The sequence below is a fragment of the Anomaloglossus baeobatrachus genome, chromosome 1 (genome assembly GCF_048569485.1).
Source record: "Anomaloglossus baeobatrachus isolate aAnoBae1 chromosome 1, aAnoBae1.hap1, whole genome shotgun sequence".
Classification (NCBI taxonomy): domain Eukaryota; kingdom Metazoa; phylum Chordata; class Amphibia; order Anura; family Aromobatidae; genus Anomaloglossus; species Anomaloglossus baeobatrachus.
In genome coordinates, this window is record NC_134353.1 from 360,860,650 (window position 1) to 360,876,719 (window position 16,070).

Sequence of the window (16,070 nt, forward strand, 5' to 3'; positions counted from 1 at the left end):
AGTGATCGGCGAGCACTTCCATGCTCGGTACTCGCATTGAGAAGTGATGAGCGAGCACTACCATGCTCAGGTGCTTGGTACTCACAACAAGTAGTAATGAGCAAGCATTAGCATTCTCGGGTGCTTGGTACTCACAACGAGTAGTAATGAGCGAGCATTAGCATTCTCGGTACTCATAATGAGTAGTGATGATAGAGCACTACCATGCTCGGGTGCTCGATAATTGTAACAAGCAGCGATGAGCGAGCTTTACCATGTTCGGTACTTGTAATGAGCAGCCAAACGCTCAGAAGGGCTCGACTCGTTTACCAAGTATAATGGAAGTCTATAAAAAAAAAAAAAAAAAACTTGAGCATTTTTTTTGGAAGAACTTCCAGAAAAATGTTTGAGTTCTCCATTGACTTCCATTACACTTGAGCCTGTCCGAGAGTCCAAATGCTCGTTAGAAGTACAGAGCACCCGAGCATGGTAATGCTGGCTGTTATGATCCGGAACCATGGAAGACCACCAAAAATCATTGGTAAAAGGTGACAAGAGCATTGGCAACTAATCTGGCCGCCATCCCCTTACTAACCATCACAACTAGAAGTAGCCGAGGGGTGAACTAACATCCTGTGCACCGCAAACCCAGCCGGAGAACTAACTATCCTAAAGGTAGGAAAGATGAATAACTCTCTGCCTCAGAAAATAGATAAAGAATAGAAAGCCCCCCACATTCAAAGACTGCGGTGATATAGGAAAACCCAATACACAGACAGATGATAGGATTAGAAAAAGGTGAGGCCCTACTGACTAAATAGGACAGGACAGGAAAGGGACTGATGGTGGCCAGAGAAAAACCCTGCAAAAATCCAAAAACCTGATAGTACAAAAAGCCCTCAGATCACTAGATCTGAACTCCGTCCTATACCAGGCGCTCTTGTCATACCAATGAACAGAAAGCAGGAATCATTACAAATTCAAGAAGCAACAAACACATGGACTAATAGGAGCAATACTCCAAACATAGCTGCAGGGAGCTTCCCAGCTAAGCAACTGAGAGGGAAGATCCCTGCATGCAAATAAACTGAAAACAACCACAGCAAATGACAAACTCAGATAAGAGCAAAAAGAACCAAACAACAAATAAAGAACCAAGCACTTATCTGGGGTAGATGTGGTATGGAGCAGGCTGGTGTAAAAAAAACAACTGCCTCCGGCATAGCCTGCTATCAGACCAGGGTTTAAATAGACAGAGTTAGAAAAGGAAAGCCCATTGCTCAACACACCTGGTCTCTGACCAAACCATTCCTGGCCACAAGAGGGAGCCTCACAGCAGCAAAAGCATAACTGACATTCACAACAGCTGGCTCATTACTACTAGTATGGTGCACCCGAGCAGAACGGTGAAATCTCCTCTTGCGGTGTCAGCACACGCCACAATGTCCATGCTGAATCCAGAAGGTCACCACTTAGTTTGATATTTTTTCCAGAACTTTTCTTTTTGTCTGGACAACCCCTTCAGTATATAGTTTGTCCCCAAATTCAATTTTAAAAAGCTTCCACTCTTATGAACGGGCATTCTACAAGATTTTGAAATGTGTGTTGAAGTTTTTGACAATTAAGGCCAGTTTCATACATCTGGCATTTCGCCGGATGCTGGATCCGGCACGCATGCAGACATTCATTTACAGTGGAAGCGCAACACCATGCGGCTGTGTGCTTCATGCACAACCGGATTTGTCCGCATGGTGTTGCGCTTCCACTGTAAATGAATGTCTGCATGTGTGCCGAATCCGGCAAAATGCTGGATGTATGAAACGGGCCTTATCGAGAACGGGAATTGCAAGGTAAGACATAGATTAGGAGCCTGGCCCTCATCCATAGTCAGTGTTCTGGTTCGTTACAAAGAAAGCTGTGGTGACATGCTTTGCACCACTCCACGGGACGCCTGGCATTGTGCCTGGTAACATATGCATTGCATGCAGCTGCTCGGCTATGGCAGTCCATGCAATGAAGCTCCTAGCACAGTTTTTGTGCTGGTGTTAATGACAGCAGAAGTCTGGATTCTGCAGTTGCAGAGTTGGCACAGCGTTGTCTACCTTCATTTACTGTATGCCGCACGACTTGATGAGCCACTCTACCCACTTTTCTATAACACCTAACACTTTAGGAGGGGACTTTTTACAACAGCGACATCCTATTAGGCCAAGGGCACTCATCGAGTATTTGGTGAGGTTTTTTGTACCTGAGTATTTGTAGGCCAAAACCAGGAGTGGGGGAAAAAAAAATACATGGATGTGGTGATGTGTTTCTATTATACTTTTCCTTTGATTGTTCCACTCCTGGTTTTGGCTACAAATAAAATACTGATGTAAAAAAAAAAACCTCATCAAATTCGCAACAGGTCCACGTGGCCTTACAGGACCACACTCACATTTAGTAAGCTCTCTAAGGTGACCCATTCTTTCACAAATGTTAGTAAAGTACAGGCTATATAGCTGGCAACTTGCTTTTATACCCATGTGGCAATATGATTGAGAGGAAAAAAAATTTGCATAGTTTTTGTTTCCCTATTACGTATATATAGACTAAATGTATTGAACTTTCCATGTAAGTCCCATTGTGGGTTTTTTCTGGGAGTAGAACGAAAAGCTGTAGTTTCATTGTAAATCCAATGCATTCCTTGGATGTATATACAGTAATTAGTGTATATATAGTAACTGGTGAGTGCCACTCTTTTTTCCTTTTCTGTGGAATATACAGTAATTATGCTAGAATTGTATCCCCTGTAATGAGATTTAACATGCTGGTCTTCGCTTTTAATTGGCTGTGATGGAAAGTAGATCACCGACGCCGGGATCAGACGAGTATATGAAAAACTGTCTGATTTTTATCCCAAAAACTTGGATGATTTTCACCTGTATGGTCATCCATACCAAAAAAAGTTGCAATCTGGCACAACTTTATAGATTCTCATCATGATAAAACACATGAAGAATGGAAACCCCATAACTACCTCCTTACGCGTTTCAGATTCCTAAAAGTCATTGGTTATAGGAACATTGAATGTGAAACAACAATATATATACAACTTCACCACGCTAGAAAAGCATCATACTATTAGGGTCTCACCCGTTCATTCAACAAATTGGATGAATAGTGAATGCTGCCATTATTTCCACACGGACACTGCGTGTTTAATAAAATCCATCCGATCAGCCCTATTGATTTACATTGATTAGTGTGCGGTCTCATTTTCTCAGACGGCACACATCCACATTATATGCCCATCGAAAAGTATTTTGAAAAGAAAAAAAAAAAAATATATATTACACATATACATTATATATATATATATATAGTATGTGTATGTGTATATATATATATATATATATATTATATACACACATATATATATATATATACACATACACACACACACACAAAATATATATATATATATATATATATATATATATATATACATACATACATACATACATACATACATACATACATATAATATAGATATATATATCTATATTATAACAAAACAGATCGTTTATAGATGTAAAATCTATATATATATATATCAGCAATTATTAAAAAGTTACAAGACCAATACAGTTTCTTATGGTAAAAAAAAAATGCAAAGATCCAATTGAGGCAGATGAAATCTGATTATTTTTTGTAATTCTTTTTTCAATAATTATTTGGGGAAATAAAACTTATTCATATGAGCAGCGCCATTTAATAACATTGGCCTCCGTGATATCCATTTTTGCCAAGAACAGACCCCAAATATATGTAAATGTCTGTTCTGTCAGGGTGCGGGGTCTGGAACCAAACATAGGGGGTCTCTTATTAATAATAATAATAATATTATTACACCTCTTATTCAGGTATAGGCTGGCAAACAATGCAAGTGGCAGCCACAGGTAGATGGAGTCTCATGACTAGTCTGGTAATAGGGCACTTTGGCTATCTAGCATTTCCTGAAGTCAGAGCAGATGGCACATACAAGCTATAGCCCTGGCACCTAGGAACAGGTGGCAGCAGATAATAGGGCTGTAGTAACATGGCACAGGACGTGCTGTGCCCGCAGACCCTCCCTCACCTGATAGGCAACGTGGCAGCCTCCCGACCAGCTCTGCCGATCAGCTTCATGCTTGGCACAGCGACAATGGATAACCAGACGTGATAACTTCACCAAGTCTGTGGGCAAGCACAGGAGCCCGTCATATTGCCACACTGGACGCTTCTGTTCTGGCGTCCATCCCCCTCAGCTCATACCGACAGTCCCGCCTTCACACACCACACTGACGCCATAGAGGCAGTCCATGTACAGTACACACAGTACAGGAAGCCGGGGAGGATGGATGGCATGCGGCCAGGCCCTGCTTTATTGTGGGTGTGCACTGTACCAGCTGGAATGTCATATGACTGCTTTCTGGAGGCAATGATTAAAATGCCAGCGAAAAAGTGAAAGGAGTTCTAGGTGATGATGGTGACTTTAGTATTCCCGCCCAATTTTCTGAGGGGAGAGTAGTTACACTACAGTGCAAACGACCCCACCAACTAGCAGAGAGAGCAGGAGGGAATGGGGGCGCCTGGTGTCTGGGCAGGCCAGAAATTCCAGGATTGCTACTAAACATAAGGCACTTTTTACCCTGTCTGGAAGAAAAAAAGGATGTTCCTGATTCTTTTGAAGCTGAATAAATTTGTACACATTGTCTTGACTGTAACTATCATTTTGCATTTTACAGTGAAGGCAGCTGGTGGCTTAAAGGGGTGGTTCATTACTCTTCAATAGTGGCCACATCTCTGGTAAAACTGATAGGGAAGGCTGGGCGGCACTATTGTGGTCCACTCATCCCTATGAAGTGACCACCCCCACCCTAGGCACCGTGACCTCTGAGATGCGGTGAAGTCACGTCAACTTCCAGTTGACCGAACATCACCGAAGTGGGCCCTATTCTCCCTGAGTGACTGGGCTGTGAGCAGAGTTTCACCACTCGTCACACACCAGCATCACTCCTGCTTGCGGCACTCTGCAGCGAAGGAGAGAATGCGCGACATGCTGGGCTTTGACGAACCGTGAAATGCCTCCAACAGCCTAGTCATGCAGGAAGAATGGGGCCCGCCTCGGTGATATTGGGTAAACTGGAAGTTGACGTGACATCACCGGATGCCAGAGGTCACAGAGCTCGTAGGTCACTTCATGGGGATGAGCAGACCACAATAGTGCCGCTCAGAGGCAGAATTGGCTGAACAACCTATTTAGAAAAAGCGTTCCCTATCAGTTTTAACGGGATGTGGAAACTATTCCAGAGTAGTGAAGCACCCCTTTAATATTAGAATTATGGGCTATAGACATGTATCATTTATAACTAATGATGAGCGAGCACTACCATGCACGAATGCTCTGTACTCGAAACGAGTAGTGATGAGCGAGCACTACCATGCACAGGTGCTCTGCACTCATAACGAGTAGTGATGAGCGAGCACTACCATGCACAGGTGCTCTGCAGTCATAACGAGTAATGATGAGTGAGCACTACCATGTTCAGGTGCTCTGCACTCATAACGAGTAGTGATGAGCGAGCACTACCATGCACAGGTGCTCTGCAGTCATAACGAGTAATGATGAGTGAGCACTACCATGCACAGGTGCTCTGCAGTCATAACGAGTAGTGATGAGCGAGCACCATCATGCTCAGGTGCTCTGCACTCATAACGAGTAGTGATGAGCGAGCACTACCATGCTCAGGAGCTCTGTACTTGTAACCAGAGATGAGCGAACTTGAGGTTCGGTGTTCGTATCAAACACAGACTTTAAAAAAAAAAAAACCCAGAGTTCGGGTGGTTTATGTATGCAAACCACACACACAAGCATCGCGGTGCTCAGCCCAGTGCAAGCTGCTGGCAGAGTTATAATGGCTTGCTCTGGGAGTAACAACAGCATGATCATTTGTCATGTGCAACCATAAGAAATAAAATTGAAAAATCCTGCCGACCTGCCCCAGGAATTGATCTGTTTATGCCTGGCTGCATCTGCGCGGAGACCCGAACTGCTCAATCAGTGACTTCCACTGAGGTTCAGGTCCAGTCCGGGTCCCAAACCAAACTTTATCTAAAGTCCACCTAAACCCACCGAATCGAACTTCCATGAGTTCGCCTATCTCTATTAGTAAGAACTATGATGTTCAGGTGCTCAATTCTTATAACAAGCAGTTGGATGCTCGAATGGGCATGGCTCAAGTACCCAAGTATAATGGAAGTCAATGGGGAATTTGAGCATTTTTCTGTAAATTTTTCCCCAAAAATGCTCAAGTTCCCCCATTGATTTCCATTATAGTTGGTTGCTTGAGTCACGCCCATCTGAGCATCCAACTGCTCTTACTGAGTACTGAGCACCTGAGCATAGCAATGCTCGCCCATCACTGCTTATAATCTGTCCATGATTTTTTGATAGTGTCTCCAAAAAAAGTAAAAAATAAAGTTGGCAACCCTGCTGGGTACTACAGGAAAAATCAGTGAAGAGTGCAAATACTAGTTCCAAGTTTTACCCGGACACCTCCAAACCCCTTCAAAAAGTAGTCACACTTACCAAATCCATCAAGCCATGCAATGCTTTGTATTGGGTGAGGCCTTCATAAATATAAAATACGGAATTTACACTTTATACACAACGCTCATGCATCAGGTGCTATGACTTAACTAATTGAAGACCAAATTATGTATCCATTGGTCCTGATCGGGCACATTTTCAGGTTTTTTTCATACTAGCAGTTTAAGGCCTGCGACACACATCCGTGCCGCGGTACGTGTTTGCCATTTTTTACACGTACCGGAGACACGTGCACACGGGGTCCTAGGTAATCCCAATGGTTAGAAGACACGTAAGTATTTAGGAACGGAACGTGTGTCCGTTCCGTACTTACGTGTCTCCGTGTGTTACAAAACGCTGACATGTCCATGTTGCTCTGGCAGCACGGGTGTCATACGGCCCGCACACGTACCACACGGATGTAGTGTTGATGTGGGCCCGTGTGACACGCGCCGGAGGTAAAAAAAACACAAACTCACCTCCACGAGTCCTGCAGTCTCTGCCGCGGCTGTCCCCTGCATCCATCCCCCAGTGAATTTGAACAGCGCTTCTCCTTCACTGGGGGCCGGACGCAGCGTCAGCGGGGCGTGGCCTGGGGCGGACACTGACATTCAGCACCACAGACAGCTCCGGAAGAAACAGGTAAGGCGGGACTACCCGTTCTCCGTGTGTTATTACGTATAACACACGGAGAACACGTACGTGCCACAAAAACTGCACACGGGGAACAAACCACCCCTTTAACTTGTACGTTTTGTCACGTAAGTGTGGCAGAGGCCTAAAGTGGTGTACTTTTTTTTTATTATTCAAATATTCAAACCAATTTTTCATCTCTTTTTCACAAAACGTAGGGCTTGTTCTGACATTTTCAAACTTTTTTTCCCCTGATATCGGTGGGGAAGTAAATGAAATGCATGTCTGTTTTCCACATTTTTTTTACTTTTTCTTATGAGTACAAAGGACCTCTAAAATACAAAATACATTTTAAAACTTGTACCCCCTTCAGTAACAGATTAGTTTATATATCAGACACGTTTTTTGGGTTTTTTGTCAGAGGCAGGGATTTATTTTTTAATTATTTAACATAATGTGGCCCCCCATAAGGTTATAAAAGACTTTGTGCGGAGAGACGATCTTTAAATACTTTTTTAATCGGATTTCCCTTGTAACTGGGGCTGGTATATTAGCCCAGTTACTGGGGAAATTCAGTAACCTGACTGCATATCACAGCTGACTGGGTCTCTACACCTAGCGATCATGATCACTGGGTTCGGAGGAAGCACCGTCATTGCTTCCTAATTTATATACACAGCAATTGGGAAGGCAGAGAGAGTAATAAACCATCTCTGCCTTCTTTATGCGGAGCTCAGTTGTGTCTGACAACTGTCTCACTTCTCCTGCAGCTGCACGATTTTGTGCAGCTACTATACTATGTAGTTACATTTTAGGCTAGTTTCACACTTGCGTTGGGTTGAATCCGCTGGGTCCGTTGCTACGTCGTTTTGACGCATCCGTTATTTTTGTGTTGTCAACGGATGCAACAGGTCCGTTATTTCACAGGAATCCGTTAGCAGATTCCTGTTAAATAACGGATCCGTTTTGCGTCCGTTAGGCGTCCGTCTAACGGAATGCGTCAACTCCGTTTTTTGGGGGGTTTTTTCTCATTTTTTTCATTCTGGGCATGCTCAGTAGAAATTAGCGGAATCCAGTAGCGTATTCCGTTGTAAAGCACTTTGCAACGGAATTCGCTACCATAGGGATCCATTATAACTATTGACGGATGTAACGGAATCATTTTAACGCAAGCATTTAACGTTACATGCTGTGTTCCTTCCGCCCAGCGGAAGCAACGCAGCATCGGCCAGCAGAAGCAACGCAAGTCCATCACTCACAATCCGTCGTCCATACAAGTCTATGGGAAGCAGCGGAATCCATTAATGGATTCCACTGTTTTCCAAAACGGCGGATTGCAACTGCAGGACAACAACGCAAGTGTGAAGGTACCCTTAGAATGGCCCTGCATAGAAGAATATGAACCGCCCATACGATTATAATAAAGGCAATCCAGAGGAAGTTAAGCAAGCTAAAAAAAAGAATTGTCATCATCAGCACATAGCATGTAAACAGGAGATGTGCTGCTGCATTGTCTGATCACACCACATCTTCTGAGCTGGGGAGGATGCAAAAAAGTAGACCGACAGTACAGCAAGGGATCATAGCTGATTTTTAATGTGAGGTAAAACATTTCCCTGTCTCTTTTTAAAAAATTTTTTACCTCAAATAAAGAATAATCTGTGATCCCATGCTGTAATGTTTGTATACTTTTTTTGCTTTCTCATCAGCCCAGGAGATGTGTTTGATCAGATCAAGTCCCTGTACGGTCAGACACGGCCATTTTCACAGGGACAAATATATAAAATTATCTCAGCACACACATGTTTTTTAAACACATCCATTATTATTCCAAGATCTATTTGTTAAAATGAATTTTGTTTGTGGGAAATCCCTTAAACAATAGAAGAGTCATTAGCTTGTCTAGACAGGCCAGTAAACAACCGCTAGTCAACTGCTATGTAGCCAATCAGGCCTCGAGCATCCCATCTTAGGAGCCATTACACAGAATAATGTTAATGCCTTTTTTCCCCCCAACACTGGTGTATTCTAGTCTGGATTACTTCAAAGGCAACATAACTTGTAGCTACTACACTTTAATATATAAAATAGCATAGGAAATTGTAATGACGGTCTCCCATCATTAGGAGACTTGTGACAGGTTCTGGACTTGAGTCTCACCTTGCCTTGTGAGACTCTGGAATTTGAATGTATTTGTTTTCTGTTGGTGCAATGAGGGTAAGACCTTGTGCCCACGTAAGATCGTACCTGCAGACTTTTCTGCAGGTATTTCCGCAGGTTCACGCAGCAACTCCCAGAATCCACAACTATCCATTGCTGCAGTATATCTGCAGAGTGTTGCGGTGAACCTGCAAAAACAGTGCGGATTTCGTGCGGAATTCGCACCCTGTATCTTCATAGTGGAGGAGCAGGAATTCCGCAGGTAATTCCGCATGAATTATGGACATGCAGTTACGTGCGGCTGTGGGAAATACGCTGCATCTTCTGCAGCCGCAAATACCGCAGCATTGATACAGCACTCCCCAACTCCTATAGGATAACATGTGGAGTGTCTGTATTCGCGTAAACCTGTGAAGTTATCTGGAAAATCTAGAAAACCCGCGGGTTTTCCGCGGCAATATCCGCCGTTACTTTCTTCTGTGGGCACATGGCCTTAATGTCAATTTCCTTGCCAGCAGCTCCTGGTTAGTTCACCTCAGGTGTCGCTCTTTTTTGACCACGCCCATCTCCTAGACACATGATCCATCACCTGATGCCGGTAACGGAATAAATTCTGTTTCTGACCACCTTAGAGGGAGGACGCTCTCTAGGTGCTGCTGGTGATCCATTGCTGGAGCTTTTGTGGTACTAATCTTTGGTGCCGTGTCATATACACCCTTGGTGGCTGGAGATTGTTGGTATATCCTTTTGTCTATGTCCCCTTGTCTGTCCCCATTCCCATGTGTTGAAACTGTAGAGATGACAGTCTAGTGTAGTCACCGGCCTTGTCACTATACAGGGTGAGTGGACGGGCAGTAAGAGACTAGGCATGTAAAGGCGACAAAGAGAAGGACTCATATAGGGACGTTAAGGGAGCTTGGGGCCCAAACACAGGGTAGCGTCAGGAGGTGCCGCATCCCCTGCTCCCAACCATCAGAGTCCTCCTCTCCTCTACCATCCCCATTGAAACTCGTGTATTTTGCCATACACCGGACAGTCATTGGCCGTGCACATCTGTCACGCTATGTCGGACACTCGCCAGTTAGTGCGTGACAGAATAAAATTATTTTATTATGGACATTTAATGCACTTTAGATAAGGACTTTGAACAATTTAGGTGTTCATGAAAAACACGGTGGCGCGGTGTCCTTATCTAATAGAGGAACTGTCCAGTGCAGCTTGTCTTCAGGACTTCCATATATCCTACATGGAAAAGGTCATATGCCCATTTTTTTTATGTAATATGATTCTTATTTTTACAAAATTATATAGTTTTTTTCCACCTCATAGTTTAATTTCCACATGAAATAATATCAATATCACATGAAAATGTGATTCCTATGAAATGTATGAATTACAAAATGTCCTTTGCAATAATCATAAACAGAGAATAAACGTATGTACGGTAATTCTCACACCGCTCTCACCACATCAATCTCAGCTAAAGACTATCACATAATGCGAGTACCAAGTCAAGTTTTTTTTCACACTTTATAAATTATTTGAGATTAAAATGTATTATTTCAGAAGTATTTTAAAAGTCCATAAAACAGATTGCAATTCTAGATTACTTTCTAGCAGCCTGTCATATCCCATCCAATTTCGTAGCAAAACAGCTGTTTTTCTCTTCTGCTTTTTATTTAATTTCACAGATTGTCTTAAATCAAAATGTGACAAGTTGGCATCATGTTATGTCTTCACACCACCTACCATTTCAAATTCATAAAGCTTTTCTTTGTGTAATCATATCAAAGAATAAAATATATAAATATAATATATTCCGAATATATAATAAATAATTGTTGTGCTCTAACAACAAGGCTTTCCTCCAATTCCAGGAGTAGTTGCCAGTCCCAACTGATTGATGCTGATTTTATGTACACTGTGTTCTAAATATCCTTCAGGCAAAGCGTCCATTATTCACTGAGCAAATGCACAAATGGACACAGTGCAGCCTTGCCGACCAGTTTTCGAGTGTATAAAAAAATATTCTGCACAGTTCTTATGTGGTCCACATGGAATCCAAAGCATAAACGACCTGAGGAGAGCTTTTGCCAAGAATGACCACATCAGGAACCTTGATTCTACATGGATTTTATCGATTATTATATGCAAGGGAGTATGAATAATTCCTAGTTTTACATTGTATGACTGGTTGAAAATACTGCACACATCTTACTGAAGGCTGAACTATCTTTGTAACAGCAATTACATCAAGTCAGATTCTTACAGATGGAATTTGTAACTATTCTCGAATTGGAAGGAGGAAAGTTTGTTTTATTCCTCTTTACTTAGGTACACTTGTAAAGCACAAAGAAAATTTGGACGTTTGAAGAAATAGCAACACGTGGGGGGTAGAGCCAAGGAAGTACCATAAGGGGGTCAGGGCAGACACAGGCACAGTGGGAATAAAGTGGCGTATGTGTATAAATGGCAAGAGTTAGAGGAAATGAGATGGGGCTAGTCACATGGCCCGAGGAGCCAGGTAGACTAGAGGGGATGAGATACCACTATGGCTCACCTGGGGGAAGTGTAGAGGGAGAGTAGGGGAGGGAAAAGTTAAGGAGGGATTCATTTTGAAGTTCAGGACTTTTTATCATAGGTGGGTTAGAGCAGATCTACGGTTAGGATGCTTTCACACATCAGTTTTTTGGCATCAGGCACAATCCGGCAACAAACAGATAAAACGGATCTCGCGCCGGATCCGTCTTATTCCCCATTGACTTGTATTAGCGTCTTTGTCCGGCTGCCGCATAGGAAGCAGCATGCAGCGTTTTTTGTCTCCGGCAAAACAACGGACCACGCCGGCGCCATCCGGCATGTTGTATAATGGAATCCTATGAGCGCCGGATCCATCATCATCCGGCATATGACGGAATCCAACGACTGACCAGGGGTTTTTTTTTTAACTGCGCATGCTCAGTATCACAACGGATCCGTCAAAAAACGGAAGGACCGCATGTAAAAAAGCTGATGCGATGGATGTTTTTTTCGCCGCATCCGTCGCATCAGTTTTTTCATCGGATTGTGCCTGACAGCAAAAAACGGATATGTGAAACTAGCCTTATTCAATAAAGCACATGCCACTAAATAATTTTGCTAAGTCAGTTTTGTTTTGTGCTTTGCTAATACGTACTATTATCATAAACTGTGTACACCTTACGGAACCATTTTTTTTTTTGATACATCTTGTCCTCAGGGATAAACCTGATAGTCATTGTAGACTTTAGTTGAGGAACCTGACTACAGGACAGGTTTTCTCTGGTTTAGACTAGCTTTAGTTCTCCGGCTAGCAGAGGCATTCAAACACAAGCCACTGTCATGAAAGACCAGGTGAGGCCAAACAGATAATCCCTGCTTATCTGTCCTAATTTGAGTGCAAAAAAGAAAATACCTTCAAATAAGGAGGGTTTATACTAACTGGGTGCATACAGTTAGAGGAATGTTGTCTTAGTCTATTAATTTCAACTCATTAACTCCTAAACATTTAGGCTATGTGCCCACGCTGCGGAAAATGCGCGAAATTTGCCGCGGAAATTCCGCGGATTTTTCAAAAATCTGCAGCACAGTTACTCCCCAGCCATTTTTATGGCATTTGGGAACTGCTGTGCCCACGCTGCGTTTTTTTCCGCAGCGGAAATAACGTGGATTTCTCTGCGGAAAAATCAGCAGCATGTCAATTATTCCTGCGGATTTACCTGTGGATTTTGCCCATTCAATTGAATGTCAAAAAACTCAAAATCCGCGTCAAATCCGCACAAAATCCGCACCTATGCAAAGGTGCGGTTTCCGGGGGAATGCTGCGGATTTAGCTGCAGAAAAATCCGCGGATACAGAGTCCCGTGGGCACATAGCCTTATAGTTTCCATTTAAACAACTGAGCAGGGAAAAAAGTATCAACACTATAAATGAAAATCTATAGCCAATGATTACGAGAAGTACTAACCCATATAAATTGTTAGAACATGTCCTCATGTAGCATAAACACTGCATTTTTTGTATGCTGAAAATCTGTTGCATTAAACAGTTCAAACCCCTACCCTCCGTGCATATAAAGATGCTAATAAACTATGTGGTTTTTGTTGGGCGTTCTTTCCCGATAGGCTTCTGTGGGGTATAAAAAAATGCATGGAAAAAACGCAGTTGAGTTTTTAGGTACTGGATCAAATCTTTTCTGTTCTAATAAACTCTGCTTCAAATCTGCACCAGAAATGCATGAAATAAAGAATTAATACACAGCAAAAAATGCAGCAAAAACACAATAACCAGAGATTGTTATTGTGTATTTGGGTACTAACATCAGCAGAAAGGATGCAGTATTCATGCTACACTAACATGGTCTAAAACTCCATACAGATGGGCAGATATCTGCCCATAAATAAGAAGCTGCTCAACTATATATTAGTAGATTAACAATTGTTTTACACCTTTAAAGGGAACCTGTCACCACTTTTTTGGCCTAAGCTGCAGCCACCACCACCAAGCTCTTATATACAGCATTCTAACATGCTGTATATAAGAGCCCAGGCCAGGGGTATAACATAAAAAAACACTTTATAATACATACCTACCGGTCGCGCGGTGGGCCCTATGGGCGTCTGTTGTCCGGTGCCGCCGCCTCTTTCAGCCATCTTTGTGCTCCTTCTTCTCTAGCTACAGTGCAGGACGCGTCCTACGTCATCCACAATCACCGGCATTCAGGTCCTGAGCAGGCGTACCTTGATCTGCCCTGAGCAGGGCAGATCAAAGTATTGTAGAGCACCTGTGCAGGACCGGCGAGTGTGTATGACGTAGGACGCGTCATGCACCCAGGCTTCAGAAAGAGGACGAAGATGGTCGAAAGAGGCAGCATCCCCACCGGCGATGCCCATAAGGCCCACCGCAGCGACCGTCCGGTAAGTATTATAAAGTGTTTTTTTATGTTATACCCCCGGCCTGGACTCTTATATACAGCATGTTAGAATGCTGTATATAAGAGCCAGTGGTGGTGGCCGCAGCTTATAGGCCAAAAAAGTGGTGACAGGTTCCCTTTAAGGTCTGGGCAATTATTCCTTCTTGCACTCTTGTTTTTCCTTTCCTTTTTCCAAGAGGCATAACTTTTTTATTTTTCTGCCTAGGAAGCAAATAAGGTGGGTTTTTTTTCCTTTTTTTTCAGAGCAAAAGACACCATAAATCTTATGTAAAAAGGGGGAAAAAATTCTAAATCATATGACATGGTGAAAAAAAAATAATTCAGCCATTGTTTTTTGGGGGATTTTGTACTTGCGTTTATTGCATGGTAAAAATGACCTGGAAACTTTATTCTCCATGTCAATATGAATACAGCGATAAATATTTAGCAGTGACTTCATGAATTCACTGCATGTCACAACTACCGACTCTCGTGATACTTTGCATGAGAACCGCGGCAATGTACTGCGGTGAATTCATGATGTCACTGCCTGCGGTGGTTCATACGCTACTGTGTCACCCATATGTTGAGACTCGTGGTGCCCTCATTAGGTCATTGAATAATAAAAAGACAGGGGCCACCTTTCCCCTCTTGGGATCTCCAACAGCAACAAGGAACAACAGACAAATGTAAGAGGAAAGAATTGCTGTATAATAGGGATCAACCAAGCAAAATCGTTCCAAAACGGTGATCGTTGACAAGTCGTTCATTTCCTTAATATCGCTGCTGCCACTGGTACGATATTGTTCATTATTCCTGCGGCATCACACATCGCTATGTGTGACACCGCGGGAGCGACGAACTTCTCCTTACCTGCGTCCACCGGCAATGCGGAAGGAAGGAGGTGGGCGGGATGTTACGTCCCGCTCATCTCTGCCCCTCCGCTTCTATTGGCCGGCCGCTTAGTGACGCCACAGTGACGTCGCTATGACGCCTAACGCACCTCCCCCTTGAAGGAGGGATTGTTCGGCGGTCACAGAGACGTCGCCGACCAGGTATGTGCGTGTGACGCTGCCATAGTGATGATGTTCGCTGCGGCAGCGATCACCAAATGTCGCATGAGCGACGGGGGCGGGAGCTATCGCGCTCGACATCACTAGCAATCGCTAGCGATGTTGCAGCGTGTAAAGTACCCCTAAGTGTACTCCACCCAGGCTCACTACTTATCCTACACTGAGACAGGGTTGGTGGTGTCAGATAAAGTGGTCTATTAATATGGCATGGGTTATATTCATGCAGGTTTAATTGTGCACGTGCTTGCATGTTTGCCTTTTGTATCAAATTTTCCATTTATTATCAGCACACTAGTATTTTATTATAGTACTAGATCTGGGGTGTTTGTTAACGGTCAATCTGTGACTTTTTTTAAATGTTTTTAATATTGCACTTTTTTCTCTTCATGTGACATCTATTTATGTATGTTTATTTTTTAACCAATAAAATATATATGTTTTGTCTATATACACGGAGTTGCTTGGTTGATCCCATACAGCAATTCTTTCCTCTTACATTTGTCTCGTGAGGTCATTGCCACGGTTCTCACACAGTACAGCTTGAGAGCTAGCAGTGGCTGGTATCCCAGTGTATGGGGAACATTTTGTTCTTCATAGGCTGGGACAATGAGTCTGGGACATTGAGGGACCTACATATGGATTACGTCAGACAGGATTAGGGTTTTGATGGGAAATTAATTGG

General features: G+C 43.1%; 1 protein-coding gene across 3 annotated transcripts in view; it reads right to left on the reverse strand.

The window, feature by feature from the left end:
• LOC142292855 (GRAM domain-containing protein 2B-like) overlaps positions 1 to 16,070 on the reverse strand; it is a 182,030-nt gene that overhangs the window by 92,903 nt on the left and 73,057 nt on the right. Inside the window, exon 1 of one of the 3 annotated variants that reach the window (XM_075337796.1) lies at positions 4,100 to 4,311. The exons of the other annotated variants lie outside the window; for them this stretch is intronic. Coding sequence (XP_075193911.1) covers positions 4,100 to 4,149 — 50 coding nt within the window. The 5' untranslated portion in view covers positions 4,150 to 4,311. Of the gene's footprint in view, positions 1 to 4,099; positions 4,312 to 16,070 lie in introns of those variants that run through there. 3 annotated transcript variants of the gene reach the window in all.